The sequence below is a fragment of the Stegostoma tigrinum genome, chromosome 29 (genome assembly GCF_030684315.1).
Source record: "Stegostoma tigrinum isolate sSteTig4 chromosome 29, sSteTig4.hap1, whole genome shotgun sequence".
Taxonomy (NCBI): domain Eukaryota; kingdom Metazoa; phylum Chordata; class Chondrichthyes; order Orectolobiformes; family Stegostomatidae; genus Stegostoma; species Stegostoma tigrinum.
The window spans coordinates 44463301-44481735 of NC_081382.1; the positions used below are offsets into that span (position 1 = coordinate 44463301).

At 49.4% G+C, this 18435-nt stretch overlaps 1 protein-coding gene across 2 annotated transcripts in view; it reads right to left on the bottom strand.

Annotated features, from left to right (window-relative positions):
• Positions 1-18435, bottom strand: part of col5a1 (procollagen, type V, alpha 1) — a 322312-nt gene that overhangs the window by 103756 nt on the left and 200121 nt on the right. For both annotated transcript variants that reach the window (XM_059638382.1, XM_059638381.1), the window contains exons 13-18: positions 16610-16702; positions 13600-13656; positions 10839-10892; positions 9218-9271; positions 5931-5984; positions 5551-5604 (exon numbers count right to left, since the gene is read on the bottom strand). In XM_059638382.1, the coding sequence (XP_059494365.1) occupies positions 5551-5604; positions 5931-5984; positions 9218-9271; positions 10839-10892; positions 13600-13656; positions 16610-16702 (366 nt within the window). The remainder of the gene's footprint in view (positions 1-5550; positions 5605-5930; positions 5985-9217; positions 9272-10838; positions 10893-13599; positions 13657-16609; positions 16703-18435) is intronic.

The following is an 18435-nucleotide window of genomic DNA, read 5'->3' on the forward strand; positions in this document are numbered from 1 at the left end:
AACACACTGACACATCTCTCACTGTAACACACTGATACACCACTCACTGTAAACTTCTGACACACCCCTCAATGTAAAACACTGACACACCCCTCACTGTAATACAGTGACACACGCCTCACTGTAACACACTGAAACATCCCTCACTGTAACACACTGACACACCCCTCACTGTAACACACTGAAACATCTCTCACAGTAACACACTGACACACCAGTCACTGTAACACACTGATACACCCCTCACTGTAACACACTGACACACCAGTCACTGTAACACACTGACACACCCCTCACTGTAACACACTGACACACGCCTCACTGTAACACACTGAAACATCTCTCACAGTAACACACTGACACACCAGTCACTGTAACACACTGATACACCTCTCACTGTAACACACTGACACACCAGTCACTGTAACACACTGACACACCCCTCACTGTAACACACTGACACACGCCTCACTGTAACACACTGAAACATCTCTCACAGTAACACACTGACACACCAGTCACTGTAACACACTGATACACCCCTCACTGTAACACACTGACACACCAGTCACTGTAATACAGTGACACACGCCTCACTGTAACACACTGAAATATCTCTCACTGTAAGACACTGACACACCCCCTCACTGTAAGACACTGACACACCCCCTCACTGTAACACACTGACACACCCCCTCACTGTAACACACTGAAACATCTCTCACAGTAACACACTGACACACCAGTCACTGTAACACACTGACACACCCCCTCACTGTAACACACTGACACACCCCTCACTGTAACACACTGAAACATCTCTCACAGTAACACACTGACACACCCCCTCACTGTAACATACTGACACACCCCCTCACTGTAACACACTGACACACCCCTCACTGTAACACACTGACACACCAGTCACTGTAACACACTGACACACCCCTCACTGTAACACACTGACACACCCCTCACTGTAGCACACTGACATACCCCCTCACTGTAGCACACTGACATACCCCTCAGTGTAACAAAATGACACATGCCTCACTGTAACACACTGACACACGCCTCACTGTAACAAAATGACACACCCCTCACTGTAACACACTGACACAACCCTCACTGTAACACACTGACACACCTCTCACTGTAACACACTATCACACCCCTCAGTGTAACAGAAATGAGACATCCCTCATTGTAACACATTGACACACCCCTCACAGTAACATAATGACACACCCCTCACTGTAACCCACTCACATACTACTCACTGTAACCCACTGACATACCACTCACAGCAACACAGTGATACACTCTTCAGTGGAACACCAAGCTTTTGATCATCTAAAATCTCAAGTGATACAATCATACAGTACAGAAGAGGCCCTTTGGCTCATTGGGTCTACATCACCAAAAATGTACCCCTCTCTGCTCTTGTCCCACATTGCTGTCTTAAATGCATTGCCTTGAATGTTAGGACACTTGACATGCTCCTCTGGGGTATTTTAAAGATTGTGAGGTTTTCTACCTCAACTTCCCTCCCACACAGTGCATTCCTGACCCCCATCACCCTCTGAATGAAAAATACCTTTTTCAAATCCCCTCTAATCCCCCTGCCATTCACTTTAAAAGTGTGCCCCTGTGTTTTGACCCTTTGTCCGATCATATATATTTTTATCAGACTCTCCCTTTACCTTCTCTGCTCCAAAGAAAGCAACCTGAGCCTATCCAGCCTCTCTGCACAGTCAAACTGCTCCATTCCAGGCAATACCCTGGTGAACAAAAACAAAGTTCCTGGAAAAGCTCAGCAGGTCTGGCAGTACCTGTAAAGGAAAAATCAGGGTTAATGTTTGGGGTCTGGTGACCCCTCCTCAGAAAGGAGGCAGGGTTTGAGGAAGGGTCACTGGACCCAAAACGTTAAATCTGATTTTTTCTTCACAGATGCTGCCAGATCTGCTGAGCTTTTCCAGCAACTTCTGTTTTTGTTCCTGATTTACAGTATCCACAATTCTTTTGGTTTTTAATATCCTGGTGAATCTCCTCTGCACTCCCTTCCAGTACAATCACATCCTTCCTCTGGTAGTAGAGAGCGAATTATTTTTCTGGTTAATTTTGATGTGATGCACCAAGACCAGAAACTGAAGTTGTGGAGTTGTATGTTTTGCTGTTCAGATCTTCACTACATGCTGTCCCCACTAGATGGTGGTGTTGCCTCTCAATCCTCACGAAGGGTCCAAGAGAAACCAAAAGGGAAAGTGGATCTTGAGAGTCTGACCTGAGGTCACACCCTGAATCTGACCAGCCGTTTTCCAGAATAGCAATGGAATGCAGGAGGGAAGGGAGTGGAGGGACAGACACAAGGGAGTAGAGGGAGGGATGGAGTTGAGGGAGCACAGGAAGGGGGTGGGTGAACAGGACAGGTATCATGTTAGTTCAGGACGCTGTGGTGTAGACGAATATAAGGGAAGAAGAGAGGAGAGATAAGACCACCAGATCGTAAAATGCAGGAGCAGTAGCAGGCCATTCAGCCCATTAAGTCTATTCTGTCATTTAATGACATATGGCTGATCTGATAATGCTCAACTCAACTTTCTACCCATTACCCCATTACACTCAATTCCCCCAACTGACTAAAAATCTATCTTTCTCAGCCTTGAACATACTTAACAACATAGCCCTAAAAGGCCTCTGTAGTAAAGAATTCAACAGATTCACTCTCCTCTGGGAGAAGAAATTCCCCCTCATCTCTGCTTGAATAAGTGACCCCTTCACTCAGAGATAATGCCCCTCTGGTCCTGGGCTCTCCCACAGGGGGAAACAACTTCTCCGCATGTCCCCTCTCAAGCCCCCTCAGGCTCTTAAACATTTCAATAAGGTCACCTCTCACTCTTCTAAATTCCAATGAACACAGGTCCAAACTATTCAAACATGAGACAGTCCCTCCATACCTCAGATCAGTTGGGTGAACTTTTTCTGGATTGCCTCCAATGCCAGTATATCGCTCCTTAGTTAACAGGCCCAAATTGTTCATAGTACTGCAGCTGTGGTCTGGCCAGTACCTTGTAGAGTTTTAACAAAACCTCCAGACTCTTGTCATCCATTCCCTTTGAAATAAAGGCCAGTGTTCCATTTGCCTTCCCTATTACCTGCTGAACTTGGTTGTTAGCATTTTTGTGATTCATGCACGAGGACTCCCAAATCCGTCTGTTCTGTAACTTTCTGTAGTTCTTTTCTCCATTTAAATAATATTCAGCTCCTATATTCTTCCTGCTAAAGTGCTTAATCTCAAATTTTCCCACAATATATTCCACTTCCCAGGTTTTCGCTCACTCCCTTAACCTATCTGTATCCCTCTGCAGGGTCCTTGTACCATCGTCCCTACTTTGTAGAATCATACAATCCCTACAGTGCTGGTAGAAGTCACTTGGCCAATCAAATCTGCTCTGACCATCTGAACAGCATCCTACCCTATCCCCATAACCCCACATTTACCACGGTTAATCATCTAACCTGCACATCTTAGTATAGTCTGTCCCATCCTGTGTCTCCCTGCCTATCACAGCCTTGCAATGCTGCCTGATCCTTTCAATTTTACAGCCTACATTGTCCTCCTCCTGAACTCTCCATCCCCTTTCTCCCCATGTGTGATCCCTGACACATTGATCTCTCGCGTTTGACTAGACACTGCTAGTAAATGGAGGAACTGAGATGCACTGAGTGACAGCAGGCAGGCTCCTTCCTGGTGAAGTAGATGGATCAAACTGTCTGGAGCTTTCACATTGCTCACACACTGATGCTACAGCACAAATCCACAAGCACAGCACTGAGCTCCAGGAAGCCAGGCGAGACATAGGTTAAGTGAGTGCACAAGGGTCAGGCAGATGAAGTACTATGCTGGTAAATGTGAGGTCATCGATTTTGACAGAAACAGCAACAAAATGGAATATTATTTACATAATGAAAAATTACAGCATACTGCTGTGCAAAGGGACCTGGGTGTCCATGCGCATGAATCACAAAAAGTTGGTTTGCAGGTGCAGCAGGTGATTAAGAAGGCAAATGGAATATTGTCCTTCATTGCCAGAGAGTTTGAGTTTAAAAACAGAGAAGTTACAGTGCAGCAGGATAGGGTGTTGGTGAGGCCATACCTGGAGTACTGTGTACAGTTTTGGTCTCCTTACTCGAGAAAGGATGTACTGGCACTGGACGGTGTGCAGAGGAGGTTCACGAGGTTGTTTCTGGATTTGAATGCATTGCCTTAAGAGGAAAAATTGAGCAGACTAGGACTATACTCATTGGAATTTAGAAGAATGAGAGAGGGTGATATTACAGAAACATATAAAATTATGAAGGGAATAGATTAGAAGCGGGGAGATAGTTTCCACAGGTGGGTGAAACTACAACCAGGGGGTATAGCCTCAAAATAGCAGGGAGCAGATTTATGACTGCGCTGAGGAAGAACTTCTTCACCCAAAGGGTTGTGAATCTGTGGATTTCCCTGTCCAGTGAAGCAGTTGAGGGTTCCTTGTTGAATATTTTTAAGACAAAGATAGGTAATTTTTTGAACAGTAAAGTAATTATGGTATTATATGGGTTTGAGGAACTTATCAGCCATGATTGAATGGCAGCGCAGACTTGATGGGCCGAATAGCCTCATTTCTGCTCTTATGTCTTATGGAATTAAGGTTATGGTGAGAGGGTGGGTAAGTGGAGTTGAGTCGATGAAAAGATCAGCTGTGATCTTATTGAATGGTGGAGCAGGGTCGATGGGGCAATGGCTTCCTGCTTCTATTTCTTATGTTCTTAAGCTCCTGGGGAGTGGTGGTAGTGTCTCTATCTCTGAGGCAGGAGACCCGGGTTCAAATCCCATCTGATTCAGATGTTTAAATAGGCTGATTAGACAAAATACGCAACATTGGGCTCAGCTTCACACAGGATTAGAGACAGTAGCAGACAGAGCAAATAGCCAGTTAAATACTGGGGCAGCGCGGTGGCTCAGGGGTTAGCACCGCAGCCTCACAGCTCCAGGGACCCTGGTTCGATTCCACCCTTGTGTGTCTGTCTGTGTGGAGTTTGCACATCGTCCCTGTGTCTGCGTGGATTTCCTCCGGGTGCTCCGGTTTCCTCCCACAGTCCAAAGATGTGTAGGTTAGGTAGATTTTCCACTGGAAATGCAGGGTTATGAGGATAGGGTGGGCTGTTCTTTGGAGGGTCAGGGTGGACAAAGGGACTAAATGGCCTGCTTCCATACTGCAGGATTTCTGTAATTCTCTTAAAGAGTAAAGATCCCTTTACACTGTCCTCATCAAACACTTCCAAAAAGGCACAGCAAGGAATTAGACACAGAGTAATGCTTCCTCTACACATGCTGGGCAGGCACAGAGATATTTAATCAGATTTCTCTGGTCTCTCCTGGAGTCTCCCGCCCTGGGTTTGGGGGAGTTTGTGGCTAATGTATGAAAACCATCAAGAAGACACTCTCAGGCAGGACCCTTGAACAGTGAGCAACAGCTCTGGTGCTAAAGTGATGTCAGGACTTACTCTGTTTCCCTTCTCACCCGGAAGCCCAGGCAGTCCATCAAATCCCCGGTCTCCCTGTCAAATGGGAAAGAAAAACAGTTCAGTTTGAAAGCATTTTCACAGTTATGAGAGACAACACAGTTGGCCGGTGTGTGTTTGTGTCTCAGTTTTGCCTGCCTTGCCACGTGCACTCTGAGACACAACTGGATGTGTTGCACAGATGGTGGCAGGTTACTACAAACCACCCATTCCACCTGAACGCTCAATAACTTTTAAACAGAACAAAGAGGTTTGAGGCAGTTGGAGTTGCTGAAACACTTTGTGTAAAGGGACAGACCCCGGTCACACAGCAAAGACAGAAGGAAGTGTCATGCTCTAATTAGTGGATAATTTCTCTGTACCTTTCTCCCAGATGGGCCTGGCATTCCCCTCGATCCATCAGCTCCAGGTCGACCCTAAAACACAAGGAACACAATCACAGAGATCATCTCACGGACACAGAGGGTTGGAATATAAAAGCAGCGATGTGCTTCTGAGGCTTTATAAGGCTCTAGTTAGGCCCCATTTAGAATACTCTGTCCAATTTAAGGCCCCACACCTCAGGAAGGACATACTAGCCCTGGAGCGTGTCCAGCGGAGATTCACACGGATGATCCCTGGAATGGTAGGTTTAACGTATGATGAACGGCTAAGGATCCTGGGATTGTACTCATTACAGTTTAGAAGGTTGAGGGGAGATCTAATAGAAACTTACAAGATAATGCATGGCTTAGAAGGGGTGGATGCTAGGAAGTTGATTCCGTTAGGCGGGGAGACTATGACCCGTGGGCACAGCCTTAGAATTAGAGGGGGTAAATTTAAAACGGAAATGAGGATACATTTCTTCAGCCAGAGAGTGGTGGGTTTGTGGAATTCATTGCCACGGAGTGCAGTTGAGGCCCGGACGTTGGATGCCTTCAAGGCAGAGATCGACAAATTCTTGATCTCAAAAGGAATCAAGGGCTACGGGGAGAGTGCAGGGAAATGCCCATCAGCCATGATTTAAATGGCAGAGTGGACTTGATGGGCAGAATGCCTTACTTCCACTCCTATGTCTTATGGTCTTATGGTCTATGGTCTCAATAGCTGATAGCTCCCACACACACTGACACTCACTGGGGTACAGTCCCACACACACTGACCCTCACTGGGGTACAGTCCCACACACACTGACTCTCACTGGGGTACAGTCCCACACACACTGACCCTCACTGGGGTACAGTCCTACACAAACTGACTCTCACTGGGGTACAGTCCCACACACACTGACTCTCACTGGGGTACAGTCCCACACACACTGACCCTCACTGGCGTACAGTCCCACACACACTGACCCTCACTGGGGTACAGTCCCACACACACTGACCCTCACTGGCGTACAGTCCCACACACACTGACCCTCACTGGGGTACAGTCCTACACAAACTGACCCTCACTGGGGGACAGTCACACACACTGACTCTCACTGGGGTACAGTCCCACACACACTGACCCTCACTGGCGTACAGTCCCACACACACTGACCCTCACTGGGGTACAGTCCTACACAAACTGACCCTCACTGGTGCACAGTCCTACACAAACTGACTCTCACTGGGGTACAGTCACACAAACTGACCCTCACTGGGGTACAGTCCCACACACACTGACCCTCACTGGGGTACTGTCCCACACACACTGACCCTCACTGGCGTACAGTCCCACACACACTGACCCTCACTGGGGTACAGTCCTACACAAACTGACCCTCACTGGGGGACAGTCACACACACTGACTCTCACTGGGGTACAGTCCCACACACACTGACTCTCACTGGGGTACAGTCCCACACACACTGACCCTCACTGGCGTACAGTCCCACACACACTGACCCTCACTAGGGTACAGTCCCACACACACTGACACTCACTGGGGTACAGTCCCACACACACTGACCCTCACTGGGGTACAGTCCTACACACACTGACCCTCTCTGGGGTACAGTCCTACACAAACTGACTCTCACTGGGGTACAGTTACACAAACTGACCCTCACTGGTGCACAGTCCTACACAAACTGACTCTCACTGGGGTACAGTCACACAAACTGACCCTCACTGGGGTACAGTCACACACACTGACACTCACTGGGGTACAGCCCTCTCACACACCGACTCTCGCTGGGGTACAGTCCCACACACACTGATTCTCACTGGGGTACAGTCCTACACACACTGACTCTCACTGGGGTACAGTCACACACACACTGACCCTCACTGGGGTACAGTCCTACACAAACTGACTCTCACTGGGGTATAGTCACACAACTGACCCTCACTGGGGTACAGTCCCACACACACTGACTCTCACTGGGGTACAGTCCTACACAAACTGACCCTCACTGGGGTACAGTCACACACACACTGAACCTCACTGGAGTACAGTCCTACACACACTGACTCTCACTGGGGTACAGTCACACAAACTGACCCTCACTGGGGTACAGTCCCATACACACTGACCCTCACTGGGGTATATTCACACACACACTGACCCTCACTGAGGTACAGTCCCACACACACTGACCCTCACTGGGGTACAATCCTACACAAACTGACCCTCACTGGGGTACAGTCACACAAACTGACACTCACTGGGGTACGGCTCCCTCACACACTGACTCTCGTTGGGGTACAGTCACACAAACTGACTCTCACTGGGGTACAGTCCCACGCAGACTCTCCCTGGCGTCCAGGATGTTGTGGATTCCCCCAAACATTCCTACCCTGATACCGCACAGAGCCAGAGGACGATTCTCGCTGCTTGTCGGGAGGCAATGTCCTCGCTGGACTGTTAATCCAGAGACAGAGGTCATGGTCTGGAAACCCAGGTTTGAATCCTGCCATACTTGGTCCTCAGGTTCTACCATGACCATGAATCCATTGTTGATTGTCTGAACAACCCATCTTGTTCTCTAATATTCTTTAGCGGAGGAAACTGCCATCCCTACCTGGTCTGGCCTACATGTGACTCCAGACCCACAACAATGTGGTTGACTCCCAACTGCCCTCTGGGCAATTAGGGTTGGGTAATAAATGTGCCTAGCCAGCAACGACCTCATCCCGTGAATGAATAAAAAAACCTGCTCCCTGTATTTTTTGAAATATTTGTCGCCATAGCCAGTAATCATCTGAATTCCTGGGAAGATGATCTTGGTTTTCTCCAGGTGTCTAGCCCCATTAGACACTTGCCTCTTGTTGTTCTCAGGGTGATCCGCAGAATTATTGACAAAGGCTTCTTGTGCGATGGACATCAGTCTCTCTATCACTGAACACAACTCCAACCCCTTTGTATTCTCACCTTCAGGTATTACTTCCCCCTCGGAAAGTTCCTGTTGAATCTGTTCCCACACCCCTTGCTGACCGCATGTCTCAGATCACAACGCATTACATCAAAAACATTCTCCTCCTCTCCCCCTCTGGTTCTTTTACAGAGTCCCTTCAATCTGTGTCCCTCTGGTCACGGACCCTGCTGCCACCTTACCCTGAAATCTTATCCTGGGGTGGGTCTCATGACCAGTATCTCTTCTCTGTATGTACCTGTGAAGTAATGATCATGTCCCTAAAATGCCCCATGTAGGTGCTGTCTGAGGGCTCCCTGCGTACTTACCCTTCGGCCTGGTTTCCCTGTTGGGCCGGGTGGGCCTTGTCCCCCTCTTGGACCCTGTGTTAAACAGAGAGGATGATACTGTCAGTTATTGTATAACTGGAGCAGTCCCCTGAAATACATCATTCTCACTGTTGATAACAGGCCCAGCATTTACTGTCTGTCCCTCGTTGCCCTTTGAGAAGGTGGTGGTGTGCTGTCTTCTTGTACTGTAGTAACCCCCTAAAGCTGTTCGGGAGGTAATTCCAGGATTTTGACTCAGCTACACTAAAGGAACAGTGTTATGCTTCCAAGTCAGGATGGTGAATGCTTGGGGGGGAATTTGCAGGGGGTGGTGTTCCCATATATTTGCTGCCCTTGTCCTTCTAGATGGAAGTGGTCGTTGGTTTGGAAGGTGCTGTCTGAGGATCTTTGAACTTCTGGGTTGCATCTTGTAGATAGTACACACTGCTGCTCCTGAGTGTCATTGATGGGGGGAATTGGATACTTGTGGATGTAGTGCCAGTCAAGTGGGAGCTGCTTTGTCCTGGATGGTGTCAGGCTTCTTGAATGCTGTTGGGGCTGCACTCACCCAGGCAAGTGGGGAGTATTCCATCACACTCCTGATTTGTGCCTTGCAGATGGTGGACAGGCTTTCAGGAGTCAGGAGATGAGTTACTCGCTACAGTATTCCCAGCTTCTGGCCTGCTCATGTAGCCACTGTGTTTATGTGGTGAGTCCAGGTGAGTTTCTAGTCAATGATAACCTCCAGGATTTTGAGAGCAGGAGATACCGTAATGGTAACTCCATTGAATGTTAGGAGGCAGTTGTTAGATTTTCTCTTATTGGAGATGGTTATTGCCTGGTGTTTGTGTGGCATGAACATTATTTTTCATTTGTCAGCCCAAGGCAGAATGCTGTCCAGATCTTGTTACATTTGAACATGGACTGCTTCAGTATCTGAGGAGTCATGAATGGTGCTGAACATTGTGCAATCATCAGCAAACATCCCTACTTCTGACCTTATGATGGAGGGAAGGGCATTGATGAAGCAGCTGAAGATGGTTGGGCCTAGAACACTACCCTGAGGGACTCCTGCAGAGATGTCCTGGAGCTGAAGTGACTGACATCCAACAACCGCAGCCATCTTCCTATGTGTCAGGTATGACTAACCAGTGGAGAGTTTGTCCCCTGATACCCACTGATTCCAGTTCTGCCAAGGCACCTTGATGCCACACACAGTCAAATGTGGCCTTGATATCAAGACCTGTTACTGTCACCTTACCTCTGGAGTGGGCTGCTTCCTCAGTATTAACCCTCTGACAGTGTGGCATTCCCTGTCGTGCATGTCCTTTTGAAATGGCACTTGGTTCAATGATGATTTGGCTCCAGTGTTAAGACAGGTATTTGAGGTATTTAGTTCATTTTATTGTCAAACGGTTTGTGATGGTCCCCACATGGGGACAGCAGGAATATTGAAGATTCTGGGTGGAAGGAGCTCCCTAAGCTGGCCCCATGAAAGCTTGGGTCAGTGTTTGCCTCTTACAGAAGAGAATTTCGAGAAATTGCACAAGACAATCAAGATTAAAGATTAATTACTGTTACAAAACCCAGTATTGGATAAGATGGTGTCCTGGAGTCTCACCTGAGGCCCAATGTCTCCCATTTCACCCTTGATCCCGAGGTATCCAGGTGGTCCCTGGGGAAACAGAACAGAAACTTACAGAAACTCAGGTCAACACCAAGACCCCCACACAGTGGGTCCTTCCCTAAAATAAGCCCTTCTCTAAAACAAGCCTTTCCACATACTGCTCTCCCTCGCAACACAATAGGCCTACCTGGGGTGTGCTGAACCACATGCTATCCCTGGCTTAGCTCCACCTACATAGATTCAACATTAATTCCAGCCCCCAAAAGCCTGTCAAGTTGCAGTCCAAATCCCAGTCCTGACACCAGTCCTAGGGCTAATCCCTGGCCCACTCCAAGTCTCAGTACTAGGCTCAGTCCCAAGCCTTGTCCTAGTCCAGTCTCAATCCCAAAACTAGTCCCAATCCCAAAACCAGTCCAAATCCCAGTCCAAGTCTCAGTCTCAGGCCCAATCCCAATCCCCAGCCCAGGCCCAGCCCAATACCAATCCCAGGCCCATTCCTTGACCCAGTCCCAGTCCCAGTCCCAGGCCCAATACCATTCCCAGGCCCCAGTTTACATTCACTCACCCTCACCCATGCTATCAAGGACAGGACACGGTCATTTGGCCCATCAAGCTTTTACTCTCAGGTGACATCCACCATTGACTGAATCTAATTAATTAATCCCTAAATTTCTCAAAACGAAATGAGGAAAAATTCAAGAATGTTCCATCTAATTCTTGATAACTCTCTGAATCATTCAGTTGTAGAACTCTTTTGTGGCTGATATTCTCACTCAACCACACAAACCCTGGGTCATGGGTAAGTCTCAGTTAAGGGTTATTTTCAGGTTGTACAACTCAGTCTTCAAACTGAGACCTCCCTGTGAGAGGCACCATCAGATTAATTCCCTCCACTGGATAAGGCCATTTGAGACATTGAGGCTCTTACAGCCTGAACCTTTGTTCAAACTCTGCCTGATGGTATGACAGATATATAACATTTGTGGAGATGATCAGGGCGAAGACCTCTCTTCCCTCTCTTCAGGTAGCTTCTCTATCCTCTTTCGCTCTGCTTCTTGACTCCATTCTCTCTCCTTCATTACTGTCTTCCTCTCATCTCTATTCCCATTCTTCCTGTTGTTCTTCCCTCCCTCATTTTTCTTCTCTCACTGTCCTCTCCCTCTCGAGCGGCCCTGCCCAGGGTCAGGAAGCAGTTACTTTGGGGTGTGTTGCCTTGAACTCTGAGTCACCCACAGACACTCTAAGAGAAAAAAGTTTCCAAAAGGTGACAGCATCTGCAACAAGGGAAACTGGTAATCCAAAAGCTCCCCCTAATGAGGGAAACTGGTAATCCAAAAGTTCCCTCTAACAAGGGAAACTGGTAATCCAAAAGTTCCCTCTCCCACCTGTAATCCAATGGATCTCAGCCCCTCTTGTAATCCAACTGATCTCATCCCCACTTGTAATCCAACTGATCTATTCTTGCTAGTGTAGATGAGCAGTGTCCATGTACACAGATCCTTGAAAGTGGCCACCCAGGTTGACAGGGTTGTTAAGAAGGCATACAGTGTTTTAGTTTTTATTCATAGAGGGATCGAGTTCCGGAACCAAGAGGTTATGCTACAGCTGTACAAAACTCTGGTGTGGCCGCACTTGGAGTATTGTGTACAGTTCTGGTCACCACATTATAAGAAGGATGTGGAAGCTTTGGAAAGGGTGCAAAGGAGATTTACTAGGATGTTAAAATAGTATCAGAGATAATGGGAACTGCAGATGCTGGAGATTCCAAGATAATAAAATGTGAGGCTGGATGAACACAGCAGGCCAAGCAGCATCTCAGGAGCACAAAAGCTGACGTTTCGGGCCTAGACCCTTCATCAGAGGGTGATGATGAAGGGTCTAGGCCCGAAACGTCAGCTTTTGTGCTCCTGAGATGCTGCTTGGCCTGCTGTGTTCATCCAGCCTCACATTTTATTATCTTTACTAGGATGTTGCCTGGTATGGAGGGAAGGCCTTACGAGGAAAGGCTGAGGGACTTGAGGCTGTTTTCATTAGAGAGAAGAAGGTTGAGAGGTGACTTAATTGAAACATATAAAATAATCAGAGGGTTAGATAGGGTGGATAGGGAGAACCTTTTTCCTAGGATGGTGATGGTGACCACGAGGGGGCATAGCTTTAAACTGAGGGATGAAAGATATAGGACAGATGTCAGAGATAGTTTCTTTACTCAGAGAGTAGTAAGGGAATGGAACGCTTTGCCTGCAACGGTAGTAGATTCGTGAACTTTAGGTACATTTATGTCATCATTGGACAAGCATATGGATGTACATGGAATAGTGTAGGTTAGAATGGCTTCAGATTGGTATGACAGGTCGGCACAACATCGAAGGACGAAGGGCCTGTACTGTGCTGTAATGTTCTATGATCTCATCCCCACCTGTAATCCAACTGATCGCATTCCAACTGTAATCCAACAGATTCCACTCCCAATGGTAATCCATCAGATCTCTCTCCCGATGGTAATTCAACAGTTCTCACTCACCTGCTTAATAATCCAAAAGATCTCTCTCCCTAGGAACACATCTCCTGAACTCTCACAGCCACTGGAAATGAATCATCAAACCATCTGGTTGCTGAACTGAGTGGCTCGCAGCTTGGATTATGCCATCAGGGAAGGATAAAGAATGGGGCATACTCTCGGGGACAAGTGGCGAAATTGAAAGCACAGCCAACCACCCCCACCCCACTATTGGAGCTGACCATCAGGAGCACTTACAATAGGGCCTGGTCTTCCAGTTAATCCCATTGGTCCAGTTGGTCCTCTCAATGCCAGCTGTAAGAACAATAGACAGATTAATATCAAAACAAACAAACAGCAGGAACGGCTCCTTCACCCACTCCCACAGCTGGCTGTAATTCGAAAACTTCGGGAGAATTTACCACAGGTTCCTGTGTATCCTTTAATCAAACGTTTGTCACAGCTCCCTGAGCACACACATTGGTTTTTCCATCAGGAGGTAATGGCAGCAACTGCAACATTATTCGCTGCTACATTCTCAAACAATGCAATCACTCCCTCACACTGACCCTCCGACAGCGCTCACTCCCTCACACTGACCCTCCGACAGCGCTCAGTCCCTCAGCACTGGCCCTCCGACAGCGCTCAGTCCCTCACACTGACCATCTGACAGCACTCACTCCCTCACACTGACCATCTGACAGCGCTCACTCCCTCGCACTGACCATCCAACAGCGCTCACTCCCTCACACTGACCATCTGACAGCGCTCACTCCCTCACACTGACCATCCAACAGCGCTCACTCCCTCACACTGACCCTCCGACAGTGCTCACTCCCTCACACTGACCCTCCGACAGCGCTCACTCCCTCAGCACTGACCCTCTGACAGCGTGGCGCTCCCTCACACTGACCCTCCGACAGCGTTCACTCCCTCACACTGACCCTCTGATAGCGCTCACTCCCTCACACTGACCCTCTGACAGTGCCCGCTCCCTCAGCACTGACCCTCCGACAGTGCCCGCTCCCTCAGCATTGATCCTCTGACAGTGCTCACTCCCTCACACTGACCCTCCGACAGTGCTGCGCTCCCTCACACTGACCCTCTGACAGCGCTCACTCCCTCACACTGACCATCCGACAGTGCCCGCTCTCTCAGCACTGACCCTCTGACAGTGTTCACTCCCTCACACTGACCCTCCGACACTGCCCGCTCCCTTAGCACTGACCCTCTGACAGCGATCACTCCCTCACACTGACCATCCGACACTGCCCGCTCCCTCAGCACTGACCCTCCGACAGCGCTCACTCCCTCACACTGACCCTCCGACAGCGCTCACTCCCTCACACTGACCATCCGACACTGCCCGCTCCCTCAGCACTGACCCTCCGACAGTGCCCACTCCCTCAGCAATGATCCTGCGACAGTGCTCGCTCCCTCACACTGACCCTCCGACAGTGCCCGCTCCCTCAGCATTGACCCTCCAACAGTGCCCGCTCGCTCACACTGTCCCTCCAACAGCACTCACTCCCTCACACTGCCCCCCGACAGTGCTGCGCTCCCTCACACTGACCCTCCGACAGCGTTCACTCCCTCACACTGACCCTCCGACAGCACTCACTCCCTCACACTGACCCTCCGACAGTGCCCGCTCCCTCAGCACTGACCCTCCGACAGTGCCCGCTCCTTCAGCATTGATCCTCTGACAGTGCTCGCTCCCTCAGCACTGACACCCCGACAGTGCCCGCTCCCTCAGCATTGACCCTCTGACAGTGCCCGCTCCCTCACACTGACCCTCCAACAGCGCTCACTCCCTCACACTGACCCTCCGACAGTGCTGCGCTCCCTCACACTGACCCTCTGACAGCGCTCACTCCCTCACACTCACCCTCCGACACTGCTGCGCTCCCTCACACTGACCCTCCGACAGCGCTCACTCCCTCACACTGACCACCCGACAGCGCTCACTCCCTCAGCACTGACCCTCCGACAGCGCGGCGCTCCCTCACAGTGACCCTCCGACAGCGCTCACTCCCTCACACTGACCCTCCGACAGCGCGGCGCTCCCTCACAGTGACCCTCCGACAGCGCTCACTCCCTCACACTGACCCTCCGACAGTGCCTGCTCCCTCAGCACTGACCCTCCGACAGTGCCCGCTCCCTCAGCATTGATCCTCTGACAGTGCTCACTCCCTCAGCACTGACCCACCGACAGTGCCCGCTCCCTCAGCATTGACTCTCTGACAGTGCCCGCTCCCTCACACTGACCCTCCAACAGCGCTCACTCCCTCACACTGACCCTCCGACAGCGCTCACTCCCTCACACTGACCCTCTGACAGTGCCCGCTCCCTCAGCACTGGCCCTCCGACAGTGCCCGCTCCCTCACACTGACCCTCCAACAGCGCTCACTCCCTCACACTGACCCTCCGACAGCGCTCACTCCCTCACACTGACCCTCCGACAGTGCCTGCTCCCTCAGCACTGGCCCTCCGACAGTGCCCGCTCCCTCAGCATTGATCCTCCGATAGTGCTCGCTCCCTCAGCACTGACCCTCCGACAGTGCTCACTCCCTCACACTGACCCTCCGACAGTGTGGCGCTCCCTCAGCACTCACCCGCCGACAGTGTGGCACTCCCTCAGTAATGATCCCCCTACAATGTGGCTCTCCCTCAGCTCTGACCCTCCACAGCGCAGTGCTCCCTCAGTGCTGACCCTCCTACAGTGCTCACTCCCTCTGCACTGGCCCTCAGTCAGTGCCCACTCCCTCAGCTCTGACCCTCCGACCGTGCGGTGCTCCCTCAGCACTGACCCTCCGACAGTGCGACGCTCCCTCAGCTCTGACCCTCCGACAGTGCGACGCTCCCTCAGCACTGACCTTCCGACAGTGCGGCGCTCCCTCAGCACTGACCCTCTGACAGTGCAGCGCTCCCTCAGCACTGCCCCTCCAACTGTGTGGCGCTCCCTGAGCACTGACCCTCCTAGAGTACTACAGTTCCTATATTATGTGAGCGAAGGGTTTGATGGTGGACTCTGAGGGGGTAACTGTGTCTGATGAGGGTGAGTTGCCATTATCTTGGGGCAGCGCAATGTTTGATGTCCCCATTGCTGTCTCCTTATGGAATCCTCACTGCATCAATGCCTGAGCTCTGAATCCTGAGTGGAGGGAAGGAGCGTGTCCTACTTGGATAGTTAGTCTCTGAAGCAGACAGTTCCTACCCACTTTCCATATAGCTTCGGAATGTTCTAAGACTCCGCACTGGTACTTACCCTGGCCTGCTGTAATATCGCCTGGGCTTGAGCTTCCTGAGCAGACAGCATTGGTCCCTTCTCTCCTGCACTGCCACCACCAGTGAAGCGGAACTGCAGGAATAAAAATCCAGCAGTGAGTGTCTTCAACAGATACACTCACATTCATGTGCTCGTGAGCAGCCTCACTGCTAGCATCTTGTAATCATTGCATCCTGTCTGTGAAGGCTCAGTCAGTATGTGTAGACACATTGTCGAGAAAGCTTTACTTTCTATTTAACCCTGCTCCCCCTGGCCTGGGAGTGTTTGATGGGGACAATGTAGAGGGAGTTTACTTTCAGTTTATTTTCAGATTGAAAGAGTACACATAGAGACATAGAAAATATGTGTGGGAGTAGGCCATTCAGCCCTTTGACCCTGTATCACCTTTCAATATGATCATGGCTGACCATACAATCTCAGTATCCCATTCCCACTGTCTCCCCATATCCCTTGATCCCTTGATCCCTTTCGCCACAAGGGCTATGGCTAGCTCCCTCTTGAATATATCGAACAAACTGGCCCCACTGGCTTTCTGTAGTCGAGAATTCCACACATTCATAACTCTGTGAGTGAAGAACTTCTTTCTCATCTCACTCCTGAATGGCTTATCCATTATCCTTAGACCGTGTCCCTAGTTCTCGTCTTCCCGAGCATCAGGAACATTCTCCCTGTGTCTAGCCTGTCCAGTCTCATTAGGATTTTACTTGCTTCTATGAGATTCCCCTTTATTCTTCTAAATTCCAGGGAGTACAAGCCCAGTTGATCCAGTCTTTCTCCCTATGTCAGTCCTGCAATCCTGCGAATCAGTCTGGTGAACCTTTGCTGGACTTTGTCAACAGCAAGAATGTCTAGGACTAGGAGACCAAAACTGCATACAACACTCAAGGTGTGGCTTCACCAAGGCCCTGTACAACTGCACTAAGACATCCTTACTCTTCTACTCAGATCCTATCGCTATAAAGGCCAGCACATTATTAGCCTTCCTCACTGACTGCTGCGCCTGCATGCCAACCTTCAGCAACTGTTCCACCATGACACCCAGGTTTCATTGCATCTCACCATTTCCTAAACCTCCAACATTCAGTTCATAATCTGCCTTCCTGCTTTTACCACAAAATTGGATACCACAATATCTCACATTTGTCCACGTTTGTACTGCATTTGCCAACTATTTGCCCACTCAACCAGTCTGTGCCATATCACCCTGTAGCCTCTTAACATCCTCCTCACAGCACACACTGCCACTCAGCTTAATGTCATCAGAAAATTTGGAGATCTTGCATTAAATTCCTTTGTCCAATTTGTTAATGTATATTGTGACCAGCTGGAATCCCAGCACTGAATCCTGTGGTACCCCACTCGTCACTGCCTGTCAGTCTGAAAAGGACCCATTTATTCCAACTCTCTGCTTCCTGTCTGCCACTCAATTCTCTATTCACCTGAATATATCATCTCTGGCACCATGAGCTTTAATTTTGCTTACTAGTCTCTTGTGTGGGACCTTGTCAGAAGCCTTTTGAAAGTCAAGATACACAATATCCACTGATTCATCCTTGTCCACTCTACTGGACACATTCTCCAAAAAATTCCAGTAGATTTGTTAAGCATGATTTGCCTTTAGTGAATCCTTGCTGACTAGGACCAATTCTGTCACCGCTTTCCAAAACGCTCAGTTATCATATCCTTCATTGTTAACTCCAGCTTTTTTCCGACCACTGAAGTGTTGCTAACTGGACTGTAAATCATCATTTTCTCTCTCCCTCCATTTCTAAAAGGTGGGGTTACATTAGCTACCTCCAGTCCAT